We start from the raw sequence: 27233 nt of genomic DNA on the forward strand, positions 1-27233 counted from the left end.
TTTTCAGAACTTAAATGAAATCATTAATTGGCAAAGTACAAACAAGATTTGCAAGGTACAGCATCTAAGTGAATTATTACGGAGCAAAAACATAGGGCCAAAGCTGTCGATAATCTCCAAGCCATCACTTTCCCAGCAATCAAATCAAATCAAAATCCTAAAATAAAAAAAATTCAAAGCCAAAACACATATTTTGAGAAACTCACGGCAATCTCTTACATTACAATCGGCCAATAACTCCCAAAACCGAAAAGGCCTGCCAAGTGTTTGGTTATCAGGAAGATCACTTTCCCTAACACTTCTCATCAAGACCTCAAAAATACTTTCTTTGTTTCTTTCCTTCTGATTCTTGAATAATACAATAATCAACCAAGCGGCCAAATTTTCACTCTCCTGGGATCAATTCAATCTGATTTCATCACCTTGAAATTGCCGGACTGTTCTCTAATCCGGCAAGAATTCGCTTGCAGTTCTGATTTCTTGTTTTCCGGAGGTTTCCAGGAAAATAAATCCAACATTGCTGAAATTCTATTGAGTTCCGATTATGCCATGGAAATCAAATCAGTATTTCAACAAAGACAGATTTCTATCTGATCCCACAAGAATTAGCTTGCAGTTTATCTTTCATTGTTTCTGATTTCCTGTTTTTTGGAGGGTTCAAGGCAACAACTAAATCCAACATTGCTGAATTTGGTGGAAATCGAATCAGCATTTCAACAAAGATTTCTCTGGTTCGACAAGAATTCGCTTGCGGGTTCAACTTAATCGTTTCTGATTTCCTGTTTTCCGGAGGATTTAAGGCAACTAAATCCAACATTGCTGAATTTGGTGAAAATCGAATCATCATTTCAACAAAGATTTCTCTGGTCCAACAGGAATTCGCTAGTGGTTCATGTTCATTGTTTCTGATTTCCTGTTTTCCGGGGGATTCGAGGCAACAACTAAATCCAACATTGCTGAATTTGGTGAAAATCAATCAGCATTTCAACAAAGATTTCTCTGGTCCGACAGGAATTTGCTAGAGGTCATCTTCATTGTTTCTGATTTCTGGTTTCCCAGAGGGTTTCAAGACAAGTAAATCCAACATTGTTGATTTTCTATTGGGTTGACGATTACCCGGTAGAAATCAAATCAAATCAAATCAAATATTTCAACAAAAAATTCTCTGGTCTGCCTCCGTTTTCAAAGAACCCAGTTTGGAAACTACTGGTCTGCCATCTCCATACTCTTTCCACCGTCATTCCAGGTAAGTAATGTCAGCAATTATCATTTCTCTTTTCCTATCCTATAATCGTATCAAAATTCAACAAGAGTATGTAAATTCTCGTCCTTGTTTAGTAAATTGAATTACCTGCAACTCCCATGTTCAGATTTCTCGACTTCCAATCTAGGGGATGGAGCAATTCCGTCAGATTGGGGAGGTACTGGGAAGCTTGAAAACCCTAATGGTATTCCAGGATGATATTCAGATCAATCAGCGGCAATGCAGCCTTTTGCTTGACATGTTTAGTTCTGCTCACGAAACCATTGCGGAAGAGATAAGGCAGAATCTGAAATTCGAAGAGAAACAAACGAAATGGAAAGTTCTAGAACAGCCATTGAGAGAGCTCCATAGGGTTTTTAAAGAAGGCGAGCTATATATCCGGCAGAGCTTGGAAATCAAAGACTGGTGCACTAAAGCCATCATTCTCTATAAAGACACGGACTGCGTTGAATTTCACATCCACAACTTGCTCTGTTGCATTCCAATTGTCATCGAAGCAATTGAATCTGCCGGAGAAGTGTCCGGGTGGGACCAAGATGAGATACAAAAGAAAAAAATTATATACACAATGAAGTATCAGAGGGACTGCAGAGACCCAAAACTTTTCCAGTGGAAATTCGGGAAGCAATACCTGGTTTCTCAAGATTTTTGCAATCGGTTAGCCACTGTTTGGGAAGAAGATAGATGGTTTCTTCTCAACAAAATCCGGCAGAAGAGGAATTTGGGATCGATGAAGCAAGAGAAACGACTCATGGATCTACTTTTCAAGAACTTAGATGAGTCTGAGCCAATGAATGGTCAACTCTTGCCGTGTTCGATCTTGGTGGGGTCGAAGGACTACCAGGTGAGGAGGCGGTTAGGGAGTGGAAGCCAATACAAGGAGATTCAATGGCTAGGCGAGAGCCTTGCTTTGAGACACTTCTTTGCGGATATTGAACAAATAATTCCTGAGATTTCCAAAGAACTCTCTCTCTCTCACCCAAATATAATGCACAGCCTTTGTGCGTTCACTGATGAGGAAAAGAGAGAATGTTTTCTTGTAATGGAACTCATGAGTCGAGATCTCTTAAGCTATATGAAGGAGAATTGTGGCCCGAGGAAGCGAATTCCATTTTCTCTTCTTGTTGCGGTTGATCTCATGCTTCAGATTGCGAGAGGAATGGAATATCTCCACTCTAAGCAAATCTATCACGGAGATTTAAAGCCTTCGAACATCCTCGTAAGACCAAGAAACATTTCCTCAGAAGGGTATTTGCACGCGAAAGTTTCTAGATTCGGCCTGTCATCCTCCATTAACGTCATGGAAAAGACATCTTCGAATCAGAATGGGACGCTCTCTTTCATATGGCACGCTCCAGAGATTTTAGCAGAGCAAGAACAGTCTGGAAGAATCGAAAACTCAAGATACACGGAAAAGTCTGATGTATACAGCTTTGGGATGATCTGCTTTGAGCTTTTGACTGGGAAAATCCCTTTCGAGGATGGTCATCTTCAAGGAGATAAAATGAGCCGAAACATTAGAATGGGAGAAAGGCCGCTATTTCCATTCCCTTCACCTAAATATATAACAAGCTTGACAAAAAAATGTTGGCATACAGACCCAAATCAACGACCCAGTTTCTCATCCATCTGTAGGATTCTCCGATACATCAAACGGTTCTTAGTGATGAACCCTGATCACAACCAACTGGATCCACCAATGCCGCTGGTAGATTACAGTGAAATCGAGGCAGGGATTTTGAAGAACTTTCCATTTTGGTGGAGTTCAGACCCATTACCCGTATCACAAGTCCCATTTCAGATGTTTGCTTATAGAGTCCTGGAGAAACAGAAAACAAACACGAGTAATAAAGATTACTATGAATCGGGGAGTGATGGAGCCTCGACTTGTGGAGATGAAAATGTGACTGCGGATGATCCATTCCCATTAGCAAGTGAAAAGAAGTATTCTGCCTCTCCTGAAACTACGATCAAGAAACTGCCATCATTGAAGAAATCTCCAGATGTGAAAGCCAACAAACAGCCAGGTAGTCTCGGGTTCTATTATTAAGTATGCTTCTCTTTCTCTCCGAAAATTTTTAGAGACATATGTCAGCTAATTTTCTAAGGATCAATGAGGAAGCAAAACTTCACAGAACTAATGAGATGCTTAAAAAAATTCACCATGATTACAACAATTAAGCTCACAATTTGAATTCTTCATCTTCAGAATACAAAATTTTCCACAGAGTCCATAATTTCTCAATTCTTATATGAGAAAACTGGAGACTAGTAACAAAGGGAGCATGCATTCAAATATTCAGACCAAACATGCACTCATTAAGACAACAAATAAATATATAACATCATTATATATGAACTGTTCTTGAGCAGCTTATAGAAGAATAATTTCTAGTAGTTCCGTTCATGACTTGTGATTGCATATAAAATGTTTTTCAAAGAAAGAAAATGGGGGAAAGTCACAATAGGTATGTATGTACTTCCCAAATATAATTATAGGAAGTGTTTCTTAACTATTATGCCACAGCAGGTCAAAAGTAATTATTAAGATCATTGCAACACCAATTCCTTGCATATCATACTGAATAAATATAAGTTCTGATTACCATGACTTCATAAGGTACAATATTAGTATAGTAATGGATACTAAATTCAAGCACAGTTCATATATATTCATTTTGTAAAACATAAAGAGACAAATAAAAGACAAATTCATGGTCAAATCTAAATTGTTGCATGTTTACATTTTTAAACTGACAAGTCAACATTCTTCCTATGTCAACATCTTTATTGTCCCTGTAAATTTTTAGAATGAGAAACTCTGCACTCAATGCCTAGGTAACTGAAAGTCAGTATAGTATCTTTTTCTATGGCCCTATTTAGAGCAGAACGGTAAGACATGATTCATGAAACTGACTCCGATATTTGGATAAGACTCGTTGTCAATAGAGTAGACTATAATAAGAAACTATGTTACATGAACTCTTCAAAATAAATGAAATACCTATAACGTGGCACTCGGACAAGGGTGTGAGATGTGTCCGACACTTTCCATCAAACATTTCTTATATATTTGTTTTTAACACTATCATTATATATATATATATATATATATTGTTGTATAATTGCTATTAAATGAGTAAAATACCTTTTTGACACTATAGGTTATATATGATAGCATTTTATCTCACATGACAAATTAAATATATAAAAAAATAACCCTTTTTGCTAAGTCTGCATACTCTTAAATTTGAGGTTTTATGAGTCCAAACTCTAGATATGCATCCATACCTGATATCTGTACCTAAGTCCATGTAATATCGCTAAAAAAAGATCTCTTAAAGATTTTAATTGTTTTTATCGTTAACATATACACCATTCAAATATCGAAGTAATAATGATAATCAAACCAAGAAAATCTGTTTTCCACTTTTTTTTTTGTCCCTTTTGACAACATCATCACACTAGGATCATAATGGCACTCTGAAACAAAGGGTGAAAAAGAATAAACCAAAAGGTTCACTTTTCTCATCCTCTATATATATTAACATTATCTTGTGGTTTTTTATTTTACAGGGACACCAAAAGGATGGTCATTAAGGCCTCCACAAATGTCTCCTCGTGGACGTGCTATAAGGATGAGTTCTGAAAGCCAGCTAATGGTCATGAGTCCAAAACCACGAAGAATATCTGGTCATGTGTCGGATTCTGAGCTTTCATAGGCCCTAATTATACTAGTCATTACCTCCACTAGATATGGATTACCAGATCATATTCACCTTCCCCGCACAGCCCAAACAGAACCTATTTGTGAGTTTCTGATTTAGAATAGGAGTTCATCAGCTTACTTTGACTGGCTATTTACCAGAATTGTAGCCAAGTTATTTGCGTTGAATTACTACAGTCTGTAAGATATGAACAAGTTTCACAATGTCTTTCTTTCTGCCAGTGTCTGTTTGATAACAGCAAGGGATGATATTCTACAAGTTTCTGGATCCACTAACCACTAGTCTCTAACAGTTTGCTACCTAACTAAGATGTATTGGAGCATCTTTCACAAAGTCTTTCTTTCTACCAGTGTCTCATTGATAACAGCAAGGGATGATATTCTACAAGTTTCTGGATCCACTAACCATTAGTCTCTAATTGGAGCATTCTATTTTAACACATAAATCTATAAGTAATACAATTTCCTACACAAGTTCATCTGTAAATTTAAATCTAATGTTTCTTCTTTAATTGAACATTTTTTTTTTGGTTTTCTAAAAAATAAATATGTAATTAAATACAAGCACAACCAAATTTATATGTCATATCCCTGTTGAGCACAAAACTAGAAGCACCCAGAAATCTTGATGGAAAACAATAAATTTTTCCAATCATTGTGAAGGTAACTAACAGCAGTTTGCAGAAACTCAAAAGTTGAAATTGAATAAGCTTTGATTGATTAAAGATTGTAGTACAATAAGTAAGTACTAAGTGAAAGAATTTCTAACTCACTTCGTCTGCAACTAACACCTGACTAGCTTGCAAAAATTTTATTCCACAGAAATGATATCGAATTGAGAAGCAAAAAGGAGGAGCTTAATTCATTTGACCAGATGCAAGAGACATCCTATATTTGACAATTGAGTGCTCAATTCTCACACTTAAAAATCATTTTGATACCCTGATATTGCAGCCAGACAACCAAATATATGCAAGGAATAAATTTCAGCAAAAGTTCCTATCTAAGTAAATAAAAGAATTAACACTAATGTAAATTCATTTTTCCATTATATTATTGATAGATAAAGTCATTCCAAAGTATTTTTGTCTGAACAATGCCACCAAACTATAGTTTAATGCTTGAATATTTTTTTTCGGGCACATGGGGGACAAAGCCCAAGCTAGACAGAAACCAATAAAATGCTTGTATTGATATAACCCACAAATTTGTAAGGGTAATATGAACAACCCACAAGATAAAAGGGGCATCTCCCTCAAAAAAATTGAAGTATGTGTACCTCAGCCACATAGATGTGTATTCAGAAGCAATCACACAACTAGCTGGTGCTTAAAATGTTGAGTTCCAAGGACATCCTTGCCTCTTCCAATATCAGCTCATTAGCAGGTTAGCTAGTTATCAGAACAATGCACTGCTGACAAATTTCTGGTCACAACGTCAGACAACCTTTGCAATCAACATTTTGAAAAAAGAACTGACCATGTCAGACAGAAATATTATGTGCAGAGTACCATGATTCTTGAAGAGGAAACCTCAAGTTCTTATAGGCAGGACAGCTCAAAGCCCAGGGCTTACTCCAGTCATATATGCATTTCTCTAGTTACGGGGTTGCACTCAATAGTTCATAAATGGTGCATTGCAGAGCATTCAGATGTATTTGCAGCTACAAATTACCAAGAAACCACATATTTCTGACTTGCAAGTATAGAAATTAGTTAGGTTCATCAATTTCTTTGCTTTTGCGGTTCTGGATAAGCACAAAAAGCAAAAGATCATATAAGTCAAGTGAGAGGGATCCATGATGGCTCAGTTGCACTCAAAGAAGCAAGCTGCAAAGAAACTTCTGGGGGGGACTGACTTTGATTCATATTCATACAATAAGATAGAACAAACTTCTTCTCACACCATCCGCAACAACTTCATACTTCCACTCGAGTTGGCAGCAACAACCATGTTTGATTTTCCCCTCCAACAAACACTTGAAACAAACTGCCCACTATCATCACTGACCTCATGTCCAGACATGGGATCAACAGACCCAAATTTGTGTGAAGCAATAGGCATAGGCAGAGATCTATAATAAGTATAAACCTGAGAGAGGACAACTAAATGAAGTGAGAACTTAGAAAATCATCATAGTTCTAGAAAATAAACACAACAGCAATGTCATGATTTTCTATCAGAATTAAAGTTACATCGAGAAAAGGCAACCGTACCTCATTAGTTTCAGAACCACACGATATATATCCATCGAATACAGATAAACCCACGAAGTTCTAATAAAACATAAGACAAAAAATAAGGGCTACAGACAAGTCACCATATGGTCAAAAAGCTCCTAAGATATGGAATAGAAAATCCAACCTTCTCATTGGCATGACCACGAAAGGTTAAGGTGCAAGCACCTGAGGATGACCCTTCTGAGCTGGTTTTCTTGAGGTCCCAAAGCTTTAGGGTGTTATCTGTGGATGCAGAAACAAGTGTTTCTGAATCTAAAAATTTCACATAGCTAACAGCCTTACCATGGCCGGGTAATGTGCACCAAGGGATTCTAGTATGTCGAAGATCATAGCAGTAGGTCTTGTAATCAGCAGATCCAAAAGCCAACAGATGAGAGGAGTAACCAGAGAACTGAACACAGCAGACATTGGCAGGGTTCCAGATCGTGTTGACAGAAGTTTCCTGTACAAACAACCACCAGATTGTTTTTTTTCCACCCTTATAATAGAAAATGATCAAATTTTTATCTTAGAAACATACTGAGCTATAAGCAATAGGACAAGTTTAAAAGAAAGAAAGACAATGCGTCAGTCATGATCAGATGGGAAAACTTGATATGGCTACGGTACATTGGTACCTATTCTCAGCAGTTCCTTGTCAGGACATACATAGTTATATATTTTTTAGCAAATTACTTCCGAGGGACTACGTGTAGGTCCTATTAGGTGGACTTATTGTTCAATAGATCCTGTGAAAATTAATGACATTTTTCATCAAATAATATTAAAAAACGTCACTAATTGTTAATTTTTAGCGACAGTTTGAAAATTGTCACAAAAAATGTAAATAATTATAAGTTTTAGCGACAGTTTAAAAAAATCGTCACAAAAAAAGTCACTAATTTTCAACTTTCAGCGACAGTTTGAAAATTTTGTCATAAAAACTGTCTTTAATTTTAGGGGTACTTACGTGTAGGTCATAATAAGTGGATTTATTGTCTAATAGGTCCTATGAGAAAAATTTATCATAAAAAAAGTCATTAATTGTAAGTTTCAGCTATAATTTATAAAAATCATGACAAAAAAAGTCGCTAATTGTTAATTTTAGCGACATATATAAAAATTTGTCACATTATTTTTAGCGACAATTTTACTAAGATTTATTTTCAACAGGACTTGATGGGAATTAAATCTAACTATTAGGACCTATTGGTAGTTTACACTTAATTCTAATTGTAATTTTTAGCAATAATTTATAAAAACCATGACAAAAAAGTCACTAATTGTCAATTTTTAGCGACATGCAAAAAAGCATTACAAAAATTATTTTTAGCGACGATTTTATTAGGATTTATTTTCAATAGGACTTGGTGGGAATTGAAGTCCAACTATTATGACTTATTAATAGTTTACCCTTTATTTCCTGAATTTGCAATCCTTCAACTATTTAAAGAGTTATAAGAAAGATAATCTCATGATTATAGCCCAACATGACTATTTAAAGAGATGCAAAACGTATATCACAAAAACAATTGATTAATGACCAAGGAAATATTTCTTCAATTAGTTTATCAACATGTGATTACAAATAGAACCTTAAAATAGGAAAGCATATGAGTATGCTTTGTGTATGCGTATGCGCACGCAAGTGTGTGCATATATGTTATATGTATGCTTGTTATGTGTAAAATGTAAATGCAAACAAAAGGAAATACCATCTTATACTCTATTGGGCTTTTTATAAGCATTTCTCAATATAAAACCATGAGAAAGAGAAAAGAAGAATAAAGCTTCCACAGCTCTATCTCCAAAATGTGAAAGTACCAAATTCTTTGGATGTTAAAGCAGTAAATGAATTGTAGAAGAGAGAGCAAACCTCATTAATGCTCCACAGTTTCACAGAACAATCATCACTTCCACTGGCAAACTTCTTTGGATGCACTTGGGAAAAGTCGACAGACCAGGTCCTCTTTTGGTGTTCTTTGTACTGAGCAAATCCTTGACCAGTACTTGCATCCCACATCTGGAATCCACCATGTATCAGGGAAGGTTACAATTAGAAACAACAGTGACCATGATAACTAAATGGATAATGTGAAATAATAACAAAACTAAAGGTCCAAACAAAAGCAGTCTGAGGATTTAAATTCTCATAATGGACAGAAAACAGGAAGTTCATAAGCTTCACAACTATACCACAAGAAAACAATTAGTTCTCTAAATATCAGGACATTCAAGGAGACAAGGACACAGTAACAATTTTTGGAAAAGATTTATAATCTCAAGCTTTGACTACTAGAGTTGCAAGAACAAATTGAAATTGGTGATTACGAACTGACAGAAAGACTCCTATTTCCAGAAACACTCCTCAAAATGCCAGGATTACGCACCTGAACCACACCGTCATAGTCAGATGAAGCCAAATAGTTCCTGATGTAGTTGTTCCAGCAAACACAGCTGAGCTTGGATTTGTTTGTCATCTCAACAACAGGATAATGTATATCATCAGAGTCATTCAAAAGTGCACCAAACTCAAAAACTTTAATTTTCTTGGACACTCCAGCAGCAGCAATGTAATCCTCATCACGGTCAAAACTCAAAGAGCAAATCACATTTGCAGAGTTAAGAAGATCACCATTTCGTAATGTTCCACGCACCTCAAACTCACTATAGCGAGCAAATTTGCACAGACCTTCGTAAAAAGCTTCGAGATGACCAACAGGTTTTCCTTCCATGCTATTCGCCTCATTCTCAATCTGAAATCTGGACCACCTCTCTCGATTCCTTAGCAAATCCTTATCTAGGCGTTCAGTGGCAGCATTTTCTTTGGATTGGGTTTGGGATCTCACAGAGAAGTAAGCATCTTCTAGCTGACTAACATTTCTCATCAATTTTGCTTCAACCATATTTGACATGGAGAACGATCTAGGAAGAACATCTGAATGTGTATGATCTTCAAGTGGCCCCTGTTTTCTTGCATCAGGTAAGTCCTTGTCCATCAAATAGGACAATGTACTTGTTATGTGCCTTTTCTCAATCTCCTTTATGTCTGCTTCCAAGCACCCTATATCTTGTGCTAACTTGGAGGCATTCTTTTGCTTTTCTTCCTTCAATGAAAGTAGAAAATGGAAAAGTAGCTCTGATTCGCTATCATCATCATTGTAAAAACATGGTGACAAGTCACCTCTAGAATGCAATTCTTCAGACCCACATATTAATTCAGACTGCAGGATTTCCCTGTTATAAACAAATAGACATCTGAATATGCCACATTGAACAATAAAGTATAACAATGAAGTAATATAGATACAGAATCTTGCTTTGACTTCCCATCAATGAAATTGAAGATTTTGCTCAAGCAGCAGCAAAACAGAAGGCAAGTCAAGTAAGAACCAAGCAAGGAATCATTCTTTGATTAGAAAATTATCCATGCCAAAGATTAACCACCGACATGGTAACAATAGAGATAACTCGTAACTCTTAACTCATTTGTTTGTCTTCATTCTACAACTTTTGTTTGAGGGATCCTCACTTGTAAAATCTTTCACATGGGACCCCTCTCTCTCTCTCTCTCTCTCTCTCTAGCATATTTGTATGCCATTGTGTCCAGAAAAAAGGAATCTCATACTTCTGAATTTATAGAATATAAACTCACTATTACACAGGACCCATGAAGCACAGATACTTCTGCAACGAAGTTGTATCCATATCGTATCCACATCAAATACTCATGGATACATACCTGATCCTTTTTAAACATAATTGATACTTGAAATTAATTTTCTTTAATTTTGAGAAATATTGGATACTTTTTGTAATAATTTTTGCATTATTGCATATCACTAGAGTATAATTGCTACAATAAATACAATATTAGTTTTTTAATACTTTGCTTGCTTCTTAAAAAATAAGAAAATAGTGAGATTGTAGTATCCTATTTTCAAAATTCATCAAATTGAAGTATCCATGTGTCATACACATGTCCCATACCCATACTACTTAGAAATTGAGGACAAATGTATAATGAAACTAAAATCGGATTTCAACAATGAAACAAGAAAATAAAAACAAACAGGGCAATGACCATTTCCAAACAAACATGATTTTCCACCTCACTGCTAATCCAATCCCATCCTCTATCACTTAAAACAAATAGGGCCGTGTATAATACTATTACATGTAACATTTATGTGTGAAAAGAGTAAAGCTCAAGGACAATATATAAAGTTCAGACATATTCTTAATAAGAAATTTTATAGGACCTATTGAAGGAAACGTAAAGAGAATGTTACTAGCTCTTAAACTAATACCTAGTTTCTAAAGAATGACAACTCACCATTATTTGATCTTATGTATAATGCAATGTAAAAAATTATTATCTATAATTATATAGGGAAATTTGACTATAAACCCCTCTTACCTTCCTTTTATTGTTAAAAGGACTAAGAAAAAAAATTATACTTTCAAAACCCCTTCATAATTATAAAGTCTTGTATAAAGGGCAAAATTTAGTATTTAAATATTTTATCAGACTATTATACCCTCAACTAAATCTTTCCACCATCTCCTTCGACATTACTTTCTCTCTCTTCCTTCACCTCCACCTCTCTCTTCTCATCCGCCGCAGCCACCGCCCCTTCCCCCTCGGCCCTCCACAACCTCTCCATGTCCCTCATCTCTCTCACCATCTTCACCGAAATTCTCCTCTGCCGTCGCTGAGATCCATGATCTCCTCCTTCGCCATAGCCGAAGCCAAATCCTGCATCACGCCTCCTCCTCCTCTTCCATTTCTGACGACTAATCGGAGGTTTTTGATCGGATCACGAAGCGCACAACAGAAATTTGGATCTATAGATACATATGTGTGTATGTATGTGTGTTAGCGATCTCAGTTCGCAGATCTTGCCATCGCCGATCTCTCTCTTCTGATGAGAAAATCCGGAAGACATATTTTATCAAGGTCTTCTATTTTTCTGATTGTTGAAATTCCAATCTTAAATCTTATTTCATTGATGTTTATAAAGTTTTGAGAAGGAGATTTGGAGATCTGATTCTATACTACATATATACGTGTGTATATATATTCCTCTATCTACATGTGTATCGGTTGCATGTGAATATATATATACATGTTTCAAAGTGTTGTCTGTATTTGTTGATTGTTGATTTTGATGTTATTTTCTGTTTGGTTCCCAAGAGAATGAGGGAAAAGCTGAGAAATTGATCATTTAAACATCAAAGCAACAGTGAGGAAAAGACTATATTTGGTTTCCTTGTTATGTTTCTGTGTTTTTCTCAACAACCAAACACGCAAGGTTATTAATACATGACACTTAGTGTGATTCAAAGTGGATACTCTCCTTAGATCATAGTAAAATTGTACTTTCAGAGTAAAAGTTTACTCTGAATCAAAGTAAAATTTACTATGATTAAAAGTAAAATTTTACTCTGAAATTTTACTTTGGTTAAAAACATGTTGATTTGCTTAACGATATAAATTTTACTTTGAATCATAGTAAATTTTACTCTAAAATTTTACTTTGGTTAAAAACATGTTGATTTGCTTAACGATATAAAATTTTACTTTAAACTTTACTCTGATTCAGAATAAAATTTTATTCTAAATTAGAGTAAAGTTTACTATGATTCCAAATAAAATTTTACTCTGAAATACACTGTAAGGATGACTTAATAGGAGAACTAATAGATATGAGGGTAATATAGTAAAATAAACAAATTTTAAAATATTAGGAGGTGTTAAAATCCACCTACTCTCCACCTACTTCACCCACTTAAACCTACTCCACTAAACCTAACCCACTACACCACTACCACCTCACCTACTCCACTAAACCTAACCCACTACACCACTACCACCTCCACTTCACCTACTCCTTACCTACTACACACTCACCCTCTTCTATATATAGGAATCATGAATCATTGTAATCGATATCAATATAAATCAATCAATAATACAATTCTCTATTTCTCTTTATACATTAAATTTCTACATGGTATCAGAGCAAGGTTAAGCACTTAGTATTTTTCGTTTCACCGGCGGGCGGCAACCTCGCCTTGGCCGCCCGCCGGACCTCAACCTATTCCGCTTATTTTCTACACATACCTTCCCATCACTGCCTAAATCCTCTCTCTTGAGGCCAATGTGAATTCCTCTTCTTCATAATCTGCACTAACTGTGGCATCTTTTCCTGGGGCAAACTCTGCAACCCAACACTCAATCTATGCTTCTCCTCCATGCTCATTTGCCTCTTGTTAGGATCCTTCGCCTTCGGCTTTGGTTTGGGCTTCGCCACAGCCTTGAGCTTCACTGCAGCTTTCAGCTTCACGGCAGCCTTCGGTTTCACAGCAGCTTTTGGCTTCGCAGCTGGCTTGGCCTTTGCCGCTGGCTTGGGCTTCACAGCGGCTTTAGCTTTTGGCGCAGCAGCTTTTGTCTTAGCCGGAGCCTTCTTTTCCTTTTTCGCTTTTACAGCCTTCGGCTTTGCAGCAGCCTTCGGCTTTGCTTCCCTCTGGTGGCTCCCCAGGTTCCACCTGAGCTGCATGATTCATTTATAGCTGCAATTGATAAGGGAAGTATTAGAATAATGCCCAATAGAAGTATGCCAGCTGCTCCTTACCCTACCCCTGGAGCACTATTAATAGGTGATGCTTTCAACATGCGTCATCCTTTAACTGGTGGAGGAATGACTGGAGCCCTGTATAAGGTGTTTTGTGCATCTCCTGATCAAGCAAGGAAGGAAATGCGTGAAGCATGTTTTGATTATTTGAGCCTTGGAGGTGTGTGTTCAACAGGACCAGTGGCTTTACTCTCTGGTCTAAATCCTAGCCCATTGAGCTTGATACTCCATTTCTTTGCTATAGCCATATATGGTGTTGGCCGTCTCTTGCTACCATTTCCTTCCCCTAAGCGCCTGTGGATAGCAGCTAGATTATTTTTGGGTGCATCGGCTATCATTTTTCCCCTCTTTCTCTCACATGGGCTTGTCCCCTCTCTCTCCTCCGTTTGATTTCAAAATCCATTATTTTTATTTATTTTCTCCAAACCACTTTCCTTATTTCCCCCATCTTTCATTTTGATTTCAAATATATTTTTATTATTTCTTTCTTTATTTTTCTTTCACATTATTTTTTAATCTTTTTCAAATTCCATTCATACCATATAGCTTTGCACACCAAACCATCTTTTATTCATCTCAGGGATCAACCCCGATCACAATTTTAACAAAAAAAAAAAAAAAAAAAAAAACAACCACAACAACACAAACCACAACACCACAAGATTTGTTTTCTTTTCTGCAGACGGCCACCCACCGACCTCACTTTTTCGCCTATTCCGCCGGTCTTTTCTTCTTGCCTCCGTCCTAGGCGGCCCTTGACGGTGTTGCCTCCGTGTTTCCCACTCCACTGGGCACGATCACTCCACCCTGCTCCTCCACTACAACATATGGTGGACCTCCAAATCGGAACATAACGGTGGCCTTCCGCTTCAGCTCCTTATTTTTCGCCTTTAGCACACTTATCTCTGCTCGCGCATCCTTATACATGCGTTGGAGCAGAGCCAGTTGGGCGTTTAACTGCTGCACCTCATTTGTCCTACTCTGCAGCCGGTGCGACAAGTTTGTGACCGCAGTCATAGTTTCAACACAGGACTTCAATGTATACTGATTAGCTTCAATATCCGTTTGCCCTGCCATTTTTTGCTCCACCGACCGCATCGGAAAGTTCAACGGAGCAAAACCAGAGGTGTTTGGTTGAGGTTCACAGGCCACCGCACCAGTTATCTCTCTTGTTGACTCGTTGAGGTCGGGAAAGAGAGTGAGCAGACCACGGGAAGAAGAGGCTATGTTCTGGGTAGCTGAACGGGAAGAAGAAGCCATGTTTTTGGGTTGCTGAGTGTTTCAGAGAAGGGTTGGTTACAGAATGTTACAGAGAACGAAGAGGTTTCAACTGGTTTGTTATGCTTCCAAGCCTCGGACTTCGCTTTGGTTTATAAAGACAGAGACGACGAGGCCGACACGCGCTCTGTCAATCACGTGCATCGCCGCGTGTCAGGCGCCCCTTTTGATGGCTCGACGCTTTCTGTCGGGCACGTCTTTTGATGAAGTGGGCGCGCCTTTTGATGGCACGCCTTTTGATGGATTGGGCACGCCTTTTTGATGGCACGCCTTTTGACAGATTGGGCACACCTTTTGAGGGTGCGACTTTTTAAGGGTCCGACAAGACTCTGTAAACTGTCCCGACATTGATTCCGGTTAGCTCCTTCATTGGTCCGACAAGACTCTGTAAACTGTCCCGACATTGATTCCGGTTAGCTCCTTCATGGGTCCGACAAGGCTCTGTAAACTGTCCCGACATTGATTCCGGTTAGTTTCTACAAGGGTCCAGCAAGACTCCGTAAACTGTCACCACAACTGTCACAACATTGTCTGCTACAACGATCCGACATGACCCCGTAAACTGTCTTCTACAACGGTCCGACATGACCCCATAAACTGTCTTCTACATCGGTCTGACACCGCCATCCAGTGTCCTCTACACCGTTATGACACCACCATACAGTGTCCTCTACATGGTTATGACACCCCCATACAGTGTCCTCTACAACGTTATGACACCACCATCCAGTGTCTTCACCAATGGTCTGACACGACCATACAGTGTCTCTTATCCTCTTTTATTTTTATGTATTTTCTTGTTTTGTTACTCTCTCCAAACTCAAGTTGGTTAGTTCCTATCCCCCTTGAGTTTGCGGGGGGCTGTTAAAATCCACCTACTCTCCACCTACTTCACCCACTTAAACCTACTCCACTAAACCTAACCCACTACACCACTACCACCTCACCTACTCCACTAAACCTAACCCACTACACCACTACCACCTCCACTTCACCTACTCCTTACCTACTACACACTCACCCTCTTCTATATATAGGAATCATGAATCATTGTAATCGATATCAATATAAATCAATCAATAATACAATTCTCTATTTCTCTTTATACATTAAATTTCTACAGGAGGTTTTGAAAGTACCTATATAATTCTTGTCCTTTTGAAAAACAAAGTAGACAGTGAGGGGTCTATCACCAAATCCCCCTAATTATATATATATATATATATATTGATAAATAATGAGTTTTATTGAAAAAGCATCAAGATGATGCAACTAATAAGGTCGAGCATCAGGTTGATTTGAATGGGATGGAGGCTCCTTCGGAAGACACTGTTTTAGAGTGGGTGCTCAGTAGGATCAGCAAGGTAAGTCGTTTGTTCAGTGTATCTTTTGAAGGCCATGAGACTGAGGCTATGCGTTTATTCACAGCAGTGGAAACCTCAAGGAGGCAAGGGGCTCCATCAGAGGAGGGTGGTTCTTCAGGAGTAGTGGTACGTAACGAATGTATCTTGACCGTACCCTTAAAAATTATAGGCTGTTACCAAAAAAATTATGAAAACCATAAATATTCACAAGTTCACTTCTTTAATATTAAGGGTAACTACCAATAAGTTCTAATAGTTAATTCCCATTAAGTCCTATTGAAAGTTAGTCCTAATAAAATCGTCGCTAAAATTTTTTTTTGTGATGATTTTTTTACATACGTCACTAAAAATTGACAATTAGAATAGTACTAGTGCCTTGGCATTTCACTCGTTCAAGGTGCACATTCTTAGATTTACAAAAAATTTATGATTTTAAAAGTGATTATATAACAGTAGATGGTAAATTGCCGTCAAAGAAGTACCTTGTTGTTGGACGAGATGAAGGGTCAGGATGAAGAAACAAAAGACAAAAGGCAGTTTCCTTGGGATTTTCTGAAAGAAAACGAGGAGGAAGAATCCGATGACGCAAATCCAACATTGCTGCAAAATGCACCTCCGATGATTCAAAGCAGCAGAGCAACTGATAGAAACAACTTGCATTAGTGGATAAGTACAAACTTATTAAATTGCTCCCACTGTGAAATATAAGATTATTACGGAAATGAATAATAAGATTACATAAAATAAATAAATTTACAAAACTAATCCACATTAATAAGAAGCAACATAATTCAAAAGTTGAGGCCCATCCATATGTGGTGGCAAATCCTTCAGATACACTTTCCTTTCTCTATTCCAAGTAAATACTTAAGTTGAAGTAATTAGGCAAAATAAGTTGGAGGAGATGCAAATCTGTAAGGGCGAATATATCTCAAGTAGCAATTGCATATGTGGCCAAATCTACTTCGCGGGCTCAGGTAGCTAGCCAACCAAAGGAAGCTGCCTCAAGGAGATTGATATAATCAATCAATCAAACCATCAAATTTTGACTCAAGTTTCAAAATAGACACCACCAGGTTACTTCTCAAGAAACATCTAGCATTTTCTTGTTCAATGAATATCAATGCCACAACAACTACAAGGGAAATGGCATGGGTTTAATCCTATGTTACCTGGAACGTGGATTGTTCCGAGGAACAGGAATGGGAATGGAAACATGATACGCCACATCCTTTAAAATGCGGTACGAACGAACCTATAGCAATGCCGCTCTCCTTGCCAGCCCCATAGGGGTAGGGTTGTATAGATTACACACTAAAATTTAGGAGACCATTAAATATGATAGTAATTATATTTTAACAGTTTAGACATCCACTAAAATATAGTCATCTATTAATCAAGTAAAAACACAATTTTAGAAGCATCATGGCCCATTTGTTATACATTTGGTCATGCAAAAACTCCATTCTTTCTAGATTTTAGTTTATTATATTTGAATTTTTTTTCCTCCTATAGGAAATAGGAAACTTCTAAAAAAACAAAGGAAATTTTTTGGGATCGCTTTGGATTGCTAAATTCTCTGTTTAGGAACTAAAGTATACAGTGTTTCGGAATGTGCGTTCCAAAATGTAAATCACTACTAGGATATTAGCGTTTTCAGGTAACATCAGTTTAATCATTAATGTCTCAAACTCTGCCACTTACTCTACCCATTTTTCCAAGCACCTAAAGGAGGATTTCTTACCACTGTAGCAAGATGTGAAAACCTATGTCCTCTCAAATCTCAAGTTAGATAAGCTCCAAGAAATTCTGTAAATCACAAACTCCTTTACATGCCATGGAGCACCTGAATTTGTTAAAGCTTAAAAGATGAGGATCTCAAATTTATATTGATTCATTCAGTTGTACCTAGAAATATAGTCACCCAAAATAGTTGCAAATGACAAAGATTCCTAACCTCCTATCATTTAATTCTTCATTAATACAAATCCAAGAATTCTAATTCTACAATATTATGCAATCGTACAGACATGTCACATGTTCTACCATTAAATTCTTTAGTAATACGAATCAAAAAATTCTAATTCTACAATATCACTTAATTGTACAAATGTCACATGTTATAGCATCCAGTATTACATCATGTCTGAAATTTCATTTGTTTTAATAAATGACATTTCATATACGATGTAAAACACATCCAAAAAGAAGCTGCATGAATTAAGATCATATTGGATAATTGTTGAACAATTAAGCATACAAAAGATTTTCAATGCCAAATAACCACTTAGCAGTTCACAGTCTCCCCACCTCAAATAGAAAAACCCCAAGACTGTAGACATTTGATGCCAACATGCCTCTCCCTTCAAGCTCCTCTGGACTAGCATACCACTTCTCTTCCACTTGAACATATGTAAAATTTGATAATTTTTGTGATGGAGCACATGTACTCTGGTAGCTAGAAATGTTTTGAGACCCATGGTCAGTATACCCCAAATCTTGTTGATCACTAGCATTAGTATCAATGTTATTCACAGCTTCACGGATAATGCCACGTCTAGAGGTGAACTCAGTTTGATGTCCCAGAGGTCTCATGTGCATGCCAAGCTTTTGCAGCTTCACACCTAAATTACTGTAAGTATGCAATTCTTGCTCTAATGGCCTTTTTCTATTGATATTCTGATACATATCGCTGCATTCTCTTTGATGAACCAGTCTTGATGAACCAACGTAGTTAACCCTTGATGATGGCAACAGAATAAAATAGGAAGGACGTAGGTCTAGCAAGACAATTCCTTGAGAGTGTGCGGAATCCACTAATTGCACAATCTTCCTAAATAAAAGCAACCTTTCAACTTTGTTAATCTCATGGCACCCAAGCTTTAGCCACTCTCTCAAGCTGATCCCATCAATATTGTGCTGAGAGGAATTGTCATTTTTGGCACTTGAATTCAAGATTGCATTAGAAGCTATGGTGGTTACAGAAACCTGTTTTTCATTATTTTGGCCCCCAGCTGCAATATTAGATTCAGTAGGATCCTCAATCCTTCTGGATATAACCCCCTTACCCTTCAAAGCTTTCTTAATAAAAAGCTGAGAAAAGCTAGACGTAGACAAAATCTTTGATCGGTTACCCCCAAGAGGTATCATATTGCTTGGAATGATCTTTCCATAATCATCTGTTAAATGTACAGATATTTCCCTTGGAAATAAATTCTTTTGCTTACTTGACGATTTTAGATCCTTAATGGCAAAATGCATTCTCCGCAGATCTTCCCTGGCACTCAACAACATCGTATCTTTTTCATTGGACCCAAACTTATCATATGCGTTTCTATTGCTATGCCCGCCTGTCAACTGAAACAAGTGTTGCCATTGGCTCTGTGTAGAACGTATCCCTTCCCTAATGTTTAAGTGGCTGGTTGAAGCTAAATTTGGGTTTTGATAATTGCTCAAAGTTAATTCTTCAACCACAAGCCCTGCATCATTCATAGAATAAGGGTTTGTAGATGGTGATTCAGTCTCAACCGAAGAAGTTACACATCTGTTTGAACTATAGCCCCCTAGTAGATCGGTACATGGATGGGGTGATCTATCAGGCCAGTTGCTGCCCGCAGATACATACAATGCAGATGATCCTAACATATTGCGGCTTTCAGGTTTCATGGGAAGGTCACGAACACAATCTTTTTTCTTGAGTTCTGCATTTGCCGGTACCTCATTTGTAGCCATTTTCTCCTCAGCACGTTCCACAGCATCCATGCTAACTCATTTAATCAAATTTATACCGTATTCCACAGCATCCATACCATCAATAGTGCAAGCATTAGTTGTGGTGAAGATCTAGAAGAAAATATATAGAAAGAATGAGCCACAAAGAAAGAGAGATGCTAGAAGTTCACAAAAATAATAATATGCTGATTTCAGAAAACCAAATGAATATTGACACACATGATAGTGATAAATCCGAGTTTTAAAATCTTTCCTGCCCAGAAGTGAGTGAGTGAGATTGTGTGTGTGTGTGTGTGTGTGAGAGAGAGAGAGAGAGAGAGAGAGAGAGGTACCAAAAGTATACACACATGTTAAATAATTTTCAATTAGAACTAGAAATCTACAAAGCATAGTTGAGCATGCACCCCCATCAGAGAAAGAGATGGAGGTATAATTTGTGATTACAACACAAATATCAATGTCCCATGTTACAGGTGCTAGTTGTGATTATGTATGTAATTGTCAAAATTATTTAATTCCGATGCCTAATGAGAATAGCACATGGCTAAGTTTCATAGTTCTTGAATACATCTTTCATTTATTTAGGGTAAAATAGGGTTGTAAATGAGCCAAGCCAAGTCAGATTATGGGTTATAAATATTGGCGAGATTAAGAAATGTGCTCAAGCTTGATTTATTTATCTTTTGAGTCAATCTCAAACAAAATTTAATCAAGCCAAACACAAGTTGAGCTCCATTAGCTAGGTTTGTTTTATGTAATCTGAAAGTGTTGATTAGCATATTGAGTAAAGCTCAAAAAATTAACAAACTTCAAAATGTGCTCAAACTTGACTTGCTGATGTTTCAAACCGATCTCAAACAAGTTTTTAACAACCCAAACATGAGCAGTTTGGGTTTGTTTTACAACCCCAGTTAAGTGTTGTTTACAAACTGACATAGTTTTTTATGCATAAAATGAGAGTCTTATACATAGTTTTGGTGAACGCCCAACTAGACATATCGGACACGTACCTATGCCATAACCATAACCATAACCATAACCATAACCAAGTATCAAGTGTCGGACCATGTCAAAAGTATTAATTTACATGGAAAATGTTATAAATGCCCACTCTCTAGACCGAGGTTTTAAAAAGCGGCCGCAACTGTTACGTAATGCCATTACGTAACGGTTGTGGTGGTTACCGCCACCCGTTACGGCCGCTTTTGCAATGTGATTGAGATTCACAGGTGTGTTGGCCGTAGCGGCTGCCGTAACGGTGCCGTAAGAGCCTGTTACGCACTATTACGTAACGGTTCCGAAATGTTTCTTTCAAAAAAACACAAAAAAAAAAAAGCTGAAAATAGGAGAAGAGAGATAGAAAGAAGAGGGAAGATAAAAAATATGTTATTGATTTGTTGAAGCTGTAAGACCTATGCTATTCTATTCAGCTGCTACTACTCAACCATTTTATTTGTGTATTTATCTATATATTATTTGAAAATAATAATAATAATAATAATAATAATAAGTGTGGTCATTGTTTATTTGGCTTGGTTAAAATATATATATATATATATATTTAAGCTCTTATTTATTCTCTTACTTTTGTCATTATTTATCTTATATATAATAGTTAGTAATTGATTTTTTGCATAATATAAAGTCATTAATTATTAAAATAAAATGTAAAAAACTCGGTTTATAGTGATTTAAAAATATGAAATATATTGAATCGTACTTAAAAATTTACAAAAATTGATCAATATTTATTTTAAACCCAATAAATATGATCATGAAAAAAAAATATGCGTATCAATATGTTTTTTTCAAATTGTGCAAAAAATAAAAAAATTCACAATTCCGGTTACCGCAACCGTTACGCTACAGCCTTTACACCCCGCAACTGCAACTGCGCCACCGCCATCGTCATGACGACCGCAACCACGTTTTAGAACCTTGCTCTAGATCAACTGCTAAGACACATGCATAAAAATGAACCTTTACAAAAGCCGGCAGGTAAACCAGCTTTGGATGTCTGACATGGGCTGCCATGTCACTCAGTTTGAAGTATTCTGCCTAATCAGGCCAAAAAGCACTACTCTATTTACATAATTAAATAATTAAACAATTAAACAAAATTTATTTATATCTTTGTTAGATACTTTCCATGTAAATCAAACTAAACCTTTGCGTCCCAATCAACTAAGATCAGCTGTATAAAAACTTTTTTGTCATTACTTTCAACTAAGAGGTTAGGGGATCAATCCTTGCCATAGACAAAGATTGATTATTTAGGATAAACTACCAATAGGTTCTAATAGTTTGACTTAATTCCTATCAAGTCCTATTGAAAATAAGTCTTGGTAAAATTGTCTCTAAAAGTAATTTTTTTGTGATAATTTTTTATATATATCGCTAAAAATTGATAATTGGTGACTTTTTTTTGTCATGATTTTTATAAATTGTCGCTAAAACTTACAAATAGTGACTTTTTTTATGACAAATGTTTCCTATAGGACCTATTAAACAATAAATCCACTTATTAAGACCTACACGTAAGTACCTCGATTATTTACTCCCTATTAAAGGGTTTTTATTTAGTTGTTTATTTCTTCTATATTATGGTCTAGTTCTTAAGTCTAATATAATTATCTTGATACTAGCATAATACCTATGCTATGCATGGTTTTACATGATAAACTACAAATTTATTTTAGAAATAAAAGATATATTTATAGTTATGATAAAATTGTTTACAATCAAATAAACTTAGCTATTGTTGTGACAACTACACTTAAATTTTTATTTATTTATTATTTTTTTGGCAGTCTTATTATTAATGGTGCACCCTAAATATTAAGGCCAAGTTTGACAAGTCCAGAATAAGCCAAAAAGTCAAAAAATTACTCAAAAAGTTAAAAAGTTAAAACTATTCACCAAAAGTCAACAATTACAACTGCACAACTCCCAATTCTAATTTTCTCTTACAAACCAATTTTTACAATTTTTTATTACACATTTTTCCATAAAAAGTCAAAAAATTAATCCAAACATCTATATTTTCTTCCTCAATTTTTTAGTTCAAAAAGACAAAAAGTACACTTATTTAGGATATCCCAAACAACCCCTAAATAACAAAAACATGTGTTATAACATAATTGATAAATATAAAAATCAAAATATAAGGTAAACACAAAAATTACCATACAATAAAATATAAATAATTTCGTTCTTAAGATTTCGTAATGATAGCCTGTCTTCTGTCAATTCACCCAATCTATAACAAATCATCAATTCTTTTTGAGAAAAGCTATGGACCCATATTAATCCATCCAGAAAATTCTGGGTGGATGACTGCGTGGTGGAGATTAATTCGTATAGTATAAAGTCCATGTGTAGAATAAATTTGAACTACAAGATAAAAATTCTGAATAATTTTTGGATTGATAAGGGTGGTACGTAGTATTACTCATTATTTTTTATCCTTTGACAATTTTGTGAGTGACAATAAAATTTTTGATTTTTCAAAATTTCAAATTTGATAACTAAAATTTTATTTTGAACTTTGTATTTAAAGATTTTAAAATTTCAAATGAGATGTAACTTAAATAAAAATAAAATTCTATTTTGGACTTTCTATTTAAAAGTTTTCAAAATTTCAAATGAGGTATGGGTCAGATGAGCCAATAATTATGTCACATATAACATATATGTTATTTTTAATTATATAATTTTAAGAATTTTTTTTAAAAGATTTAGATTAATACTTTAAAGCACTTTCTTAGATAAAATATTATTTTGCATTAATCCATTCACTTGCAACTACGTAGAGAAATACAATAGCATTAAAAAATCAAAAAATAAAATATAATTGTATTAAAATATGTTCTTTTGTAAAACCTCTTTTTGAGGTTCTATATTTATGGTGGCTGTATATTTATTTTCGAATTTTGGGTAAGAGAGAGAATGGGTGGGACAGAGAATAAGAAGAAAAATTATTTTTTTCTATTATGGGATAATTATTATTTGCAAAGATGGTATAATTATGGCAACATTTTTGTTTTGGGAAAGGGTAGTAGAAAATAATCACTATTTTTTAATAATTATAATTAATATGCTAAGTTAGCAAATATTATTTTATTATAAATATTTTAAGAAAAAATGTTATTTTTGAATGGACAAAAGAAGATGTTGCTTTAATTAAACAAATCAAAGAAAATGTTAAAACGTTACCAGATGTTTATCTTCCCAAAATAGGTGATAAATTAATTTTAGAAACATATGCCTCAGAAGCATGCTGGGGATGTGTTCTTAATGCAATACCAAGTAATTTATGAAAATAACAAAAATTAAAAATTTAAGGATGAAACCTTGAAAATTCTAAAACTTTCATCATTAAAATGTCAATTTAGCACCAAAGTTATGCACGGGAACTAAAAAGTTCAAAAAAAAATGCTTAATAATGTAATATTGACATTTGTCATTCTGTATATAATCTATGATTGATTTAATAATATCGTTTGTATTTAAAAATTATTAGTTGTCTAAAAGACAACTAAATAAAAACTACCCACAAAAATTATAAAACACATTAATCCCTACCAATTAAGTTTGAAACTTCTTGGATGTAAGAATATGAAAAACAATAAAATACAAAAAATGGTTGGAAGTCAAAAATAAAATAAAGAAAGGTAAGACAGAATAAAGAGAGAAATGATGTAAGATACTGTCTAAAGAATGCACACATAAACTAACCTTTAATAGTCTTCAAAGAAGAGATTAAAAATAATGAGCTGCATGAACTTGACCTTAATAGGGTGAGGAGGTTGGGAATAGCGTGGAAAAAGATGTATGGCGGCTAGGGTTTTCGTGTGAAGAAGATAATAGGTTGGAGAGAGAGAAATGAGGAGAAAATTAAAAAATTTCCTATTATAAAATAATTATTATTTGCAAGAAATATGGCATAATCATAACAATATTTTTGTTTTAGGAAAGAATGGTAAAGGTACAACACCAAAATAATTAATTTTATGTAATTAATACCATAATTATTGACTCTATTATTGGAGATAAGCGATTGTAATTCCATAACTATTGTTATATTAATGAAATTCATTTGGAGAATTTAAATATTATTTTAATTTAATTAAATTAGATTTTAGGCTAATTGTAAGGTGCTAAGTATACTTTAGAAATTATAAAATTTAGAAAAAATCAGAAAATTAGTGTGAGACTTTCAACCTCAAAGAGGCCACAACGGTTTTACTTATATAATTTGTAAGTATTCTCCAACTGATTGGAGCACATAAATAAATTCATACCCTTTTTATTATCACATCCCTGGATCACAAAATCAAGAGAAATAGAGACAATTATTGAAATATACACTGCATTTTCAATTAAAAATCTGTACCAACACTTCAAATTTGAAATTCAGGACGAAACTCAGTTCATAGACAAGCATATGCAGATAATTCTTAGAGAGAGAAAAAAAAACCGAGCTTTGAAATAACAATTACTTGCATAACTAAAAAAACACAATCTAAAACCATAAATAATGACAACTTTCGAGCACAATAAGCATTCAATCAAAAATCGAATCCAGTTTGAAACAATAATTGAATCCATATGTAACCATTATTGGAATCACTGTTGGATTTGAACGTGTTCAAACAATAAAAGTAGCGAAGTATTTGAAATCACACCCTAGAACCCCAAAACTACAATGTAGAGAGAGAGACACACACAGAGTCTTACCGGAAGGGCGGAAAATATCTTCGCAATCTCTTCAAACCCAGGTCTTTTTCGGTGTCTATCTTCTATATATATATATATATATACACACTAGTGGGTGGCACACGATGTGTGAAATTTAAATGAGTAGAAATAAAAAAAAATAATAATAAAATTAATATTATAATGTGTACTTAGTTTAAGTGGTATGAATCCTCGTAAATATCTTCCCAATCTCTTCAAACCCAGGTCTTTTTCGGTGTCTATCTTCTATATATATATATATATACACACACTAGTGGGTGGCACACGATGTGTGAAATTTAAATGAGTAGAAATAAAAAAAAATAATAATAAAATTAATATTATAATGTGTACTTAGTTTAAGTGGTATGAATCCTCGTACTTAAACTCATGGTCATGGGTTTAAGCCTTATTCACTTTATAATGGTATAGATATAGTATATATTTTACTACTTTCATTCCAAAATATTAGTCATTCTTAACAATTCAATTTTTTTAATAATACAATTATTACATTTTAAAAATATTAAATTTTCAAAATTATGATAATCATATTTTTTTTATTAAATATCAATTATTATAATTATATATATTTTTTAGTGTTTTAGAAAGATGACAAAATGTCATATTTAACTCATAATCATTTTACTTTTTTTTTTCTTTTCACAATCATCAAATCAATTAAAAAAACAAAAAAAACAACCAACTTCTCAAACATAATTTTTTAGTCAGGCTAAAATAATTAAAAAAAACAAATAATCAACTTCCCAAATAAAGCCTCTGTGTTAATAAATTTTAAAACATGACAAAATAAGAAATTCATGTTACTGTTTTAGTTATTAATTATTAAAAATAAACTAATATTTTGAGATAATAAAAAATTTTAAAAAATTAATATTTTGTGGTGGAGGGAGTAATAGTTTGATAATTAAGAAAAATTAATTAGTAGTAATTTTTGACTAACTGATATAAAGAAAAAAAATTATTCTACTAATTAGTTTTGGGGTAAAAAGGGTGATAATTGCATTGTATCAAGGCATTTCTTAGAAAAGTGAACAATGTTACATATTTACATATACAAATAAAATATTGTGTATGATAGAAAATCATTTGGTTCCATTTTTCTAAAAACTGTTTTCAGAAAATTCTACTTTCTTATTTTTCGTATTTTTTTATTTTTACTGAATTTTTTTAATATTTTATCCAAATTTTTTATTTTTTACACACACCTAACATAAATACACCTTAAAAGTAAAAATATTGTAAAAAAAA

At 34.8% G+C, this 27233-nt stretch overlaps 2 protein-coding genes across 7 annotated transcripts; one reads left to right on the forward strand and one right to left on the reverse strand.

The window, feature by feature from the left end:
- LOC114260766 (protein SUPPRESSOR OF PHYA-105 1) lies at positions 1–26019 on the reverse strand. 6 transcript variants are annotated; one of them, XR_014362658.1, is made up of 11 exons: positions 25962–26019; positions 18801–20333; positions 16973–17130; positions 9601–10447; positions 9087–9233; positions 7356–7673; positions 7208–7267; positions 6503–7082; positions 6271–6416; positions 1896–3228; positions 1–1770 (listed from the first exon to the last, which is right to left on the reverse strand). XR_014362658.1 is itself a non-coding variant. In XM_028200957.2 (8 exons), the coding sequence occupies exons 2-8, from the start codon at positions 20250–20252 to the stop codon at positions 6891–6893; spliced, it is 3174 nt and encodes a 1057-aa protein (XP_028056758.2). In that variant the 5' UTR covers positions 20253–20333; positions 25962–26019; the 3' UTR covers positions 6019–6890. The 6 variants fall into 6 exon arrangements, 2 of the variants coding, with proteins under 2 accessions (XP_028056758.2, XP_082773237.1); XR_014362657.1 differs by having other exon boundaries at positions 6271–7082; XR_014362656.1 differs by having other exon boundaries at positions 95–3228; positions 6271–7082.
- LOC114260767 (uncharacterized) lies at positions 1395–5250 on the forward strand. The gene is made up of 2 exons (XM_028200958.2): positions 1395–3291; positions 4841–5250. Exons 1-2 carry the CDS (start codon positions 1395–1397, stop codon positions 4984–4986), a joined length of 2043 nt encoding a protein of 680 aa, XP_028056759.2. The 3' UTR covers positions 4987–5250.
- Positions 26020–27233: the final 1214 nt, after the last annotated feature.

This window comes from Camellia sinensis, chromosome 2 (genome assembly GCF_055761805.1).
Source record: "Camellia sinensis isolate YWXY chromosome 2, ASM5576180v1, whole genome shotgun sequence".
Taxonomy (NCBI): Eukaryota; Viridiplantae; Streptophyta; class Magnoliopsida; order Ericales; family Theaceae; genus Camellia; species Camellia sinensis.

Bases quoted from the DNA above. Each gene is read 5' to 3' on its own strand.
- LOC114260766 (XM_028200957.2), bottom strand. From the start codon at position 20,252: ATGGATGCTGTGGAACGTGCTGAGGAGAAAATGGCTACAAATGAGGTA. The intron at 7,674-9,086 runs GTTTGCTCTCTC...TTGTTTGTACAG, and splicing joins AACTGTGGAGCATTAATGAG to GAAACTTCTGTCAACACGAT. The intron at 7,268-7,355 runs GTTGGATTTTCT...ATGTTTTATTAG, and splicing joins GTGGTCATGCCAATGAGAAG to AACTTCGTGGGTTTATCTGT.
- LOC114260767 (XM_028200958.2), top strand. From the start codon at position 1,395: ATGGAGCAATTCCGTCAGATTGGGGAGGTACTGGGAAGCTTGAAAACC. The intron at 3,292-4,840 runs GTAGTCTCGGGT...TTTATTTTACAG, and splicing joins GAAAGCCAACAAACAGCCAG to GGACACCAAAAGGATGGTCA.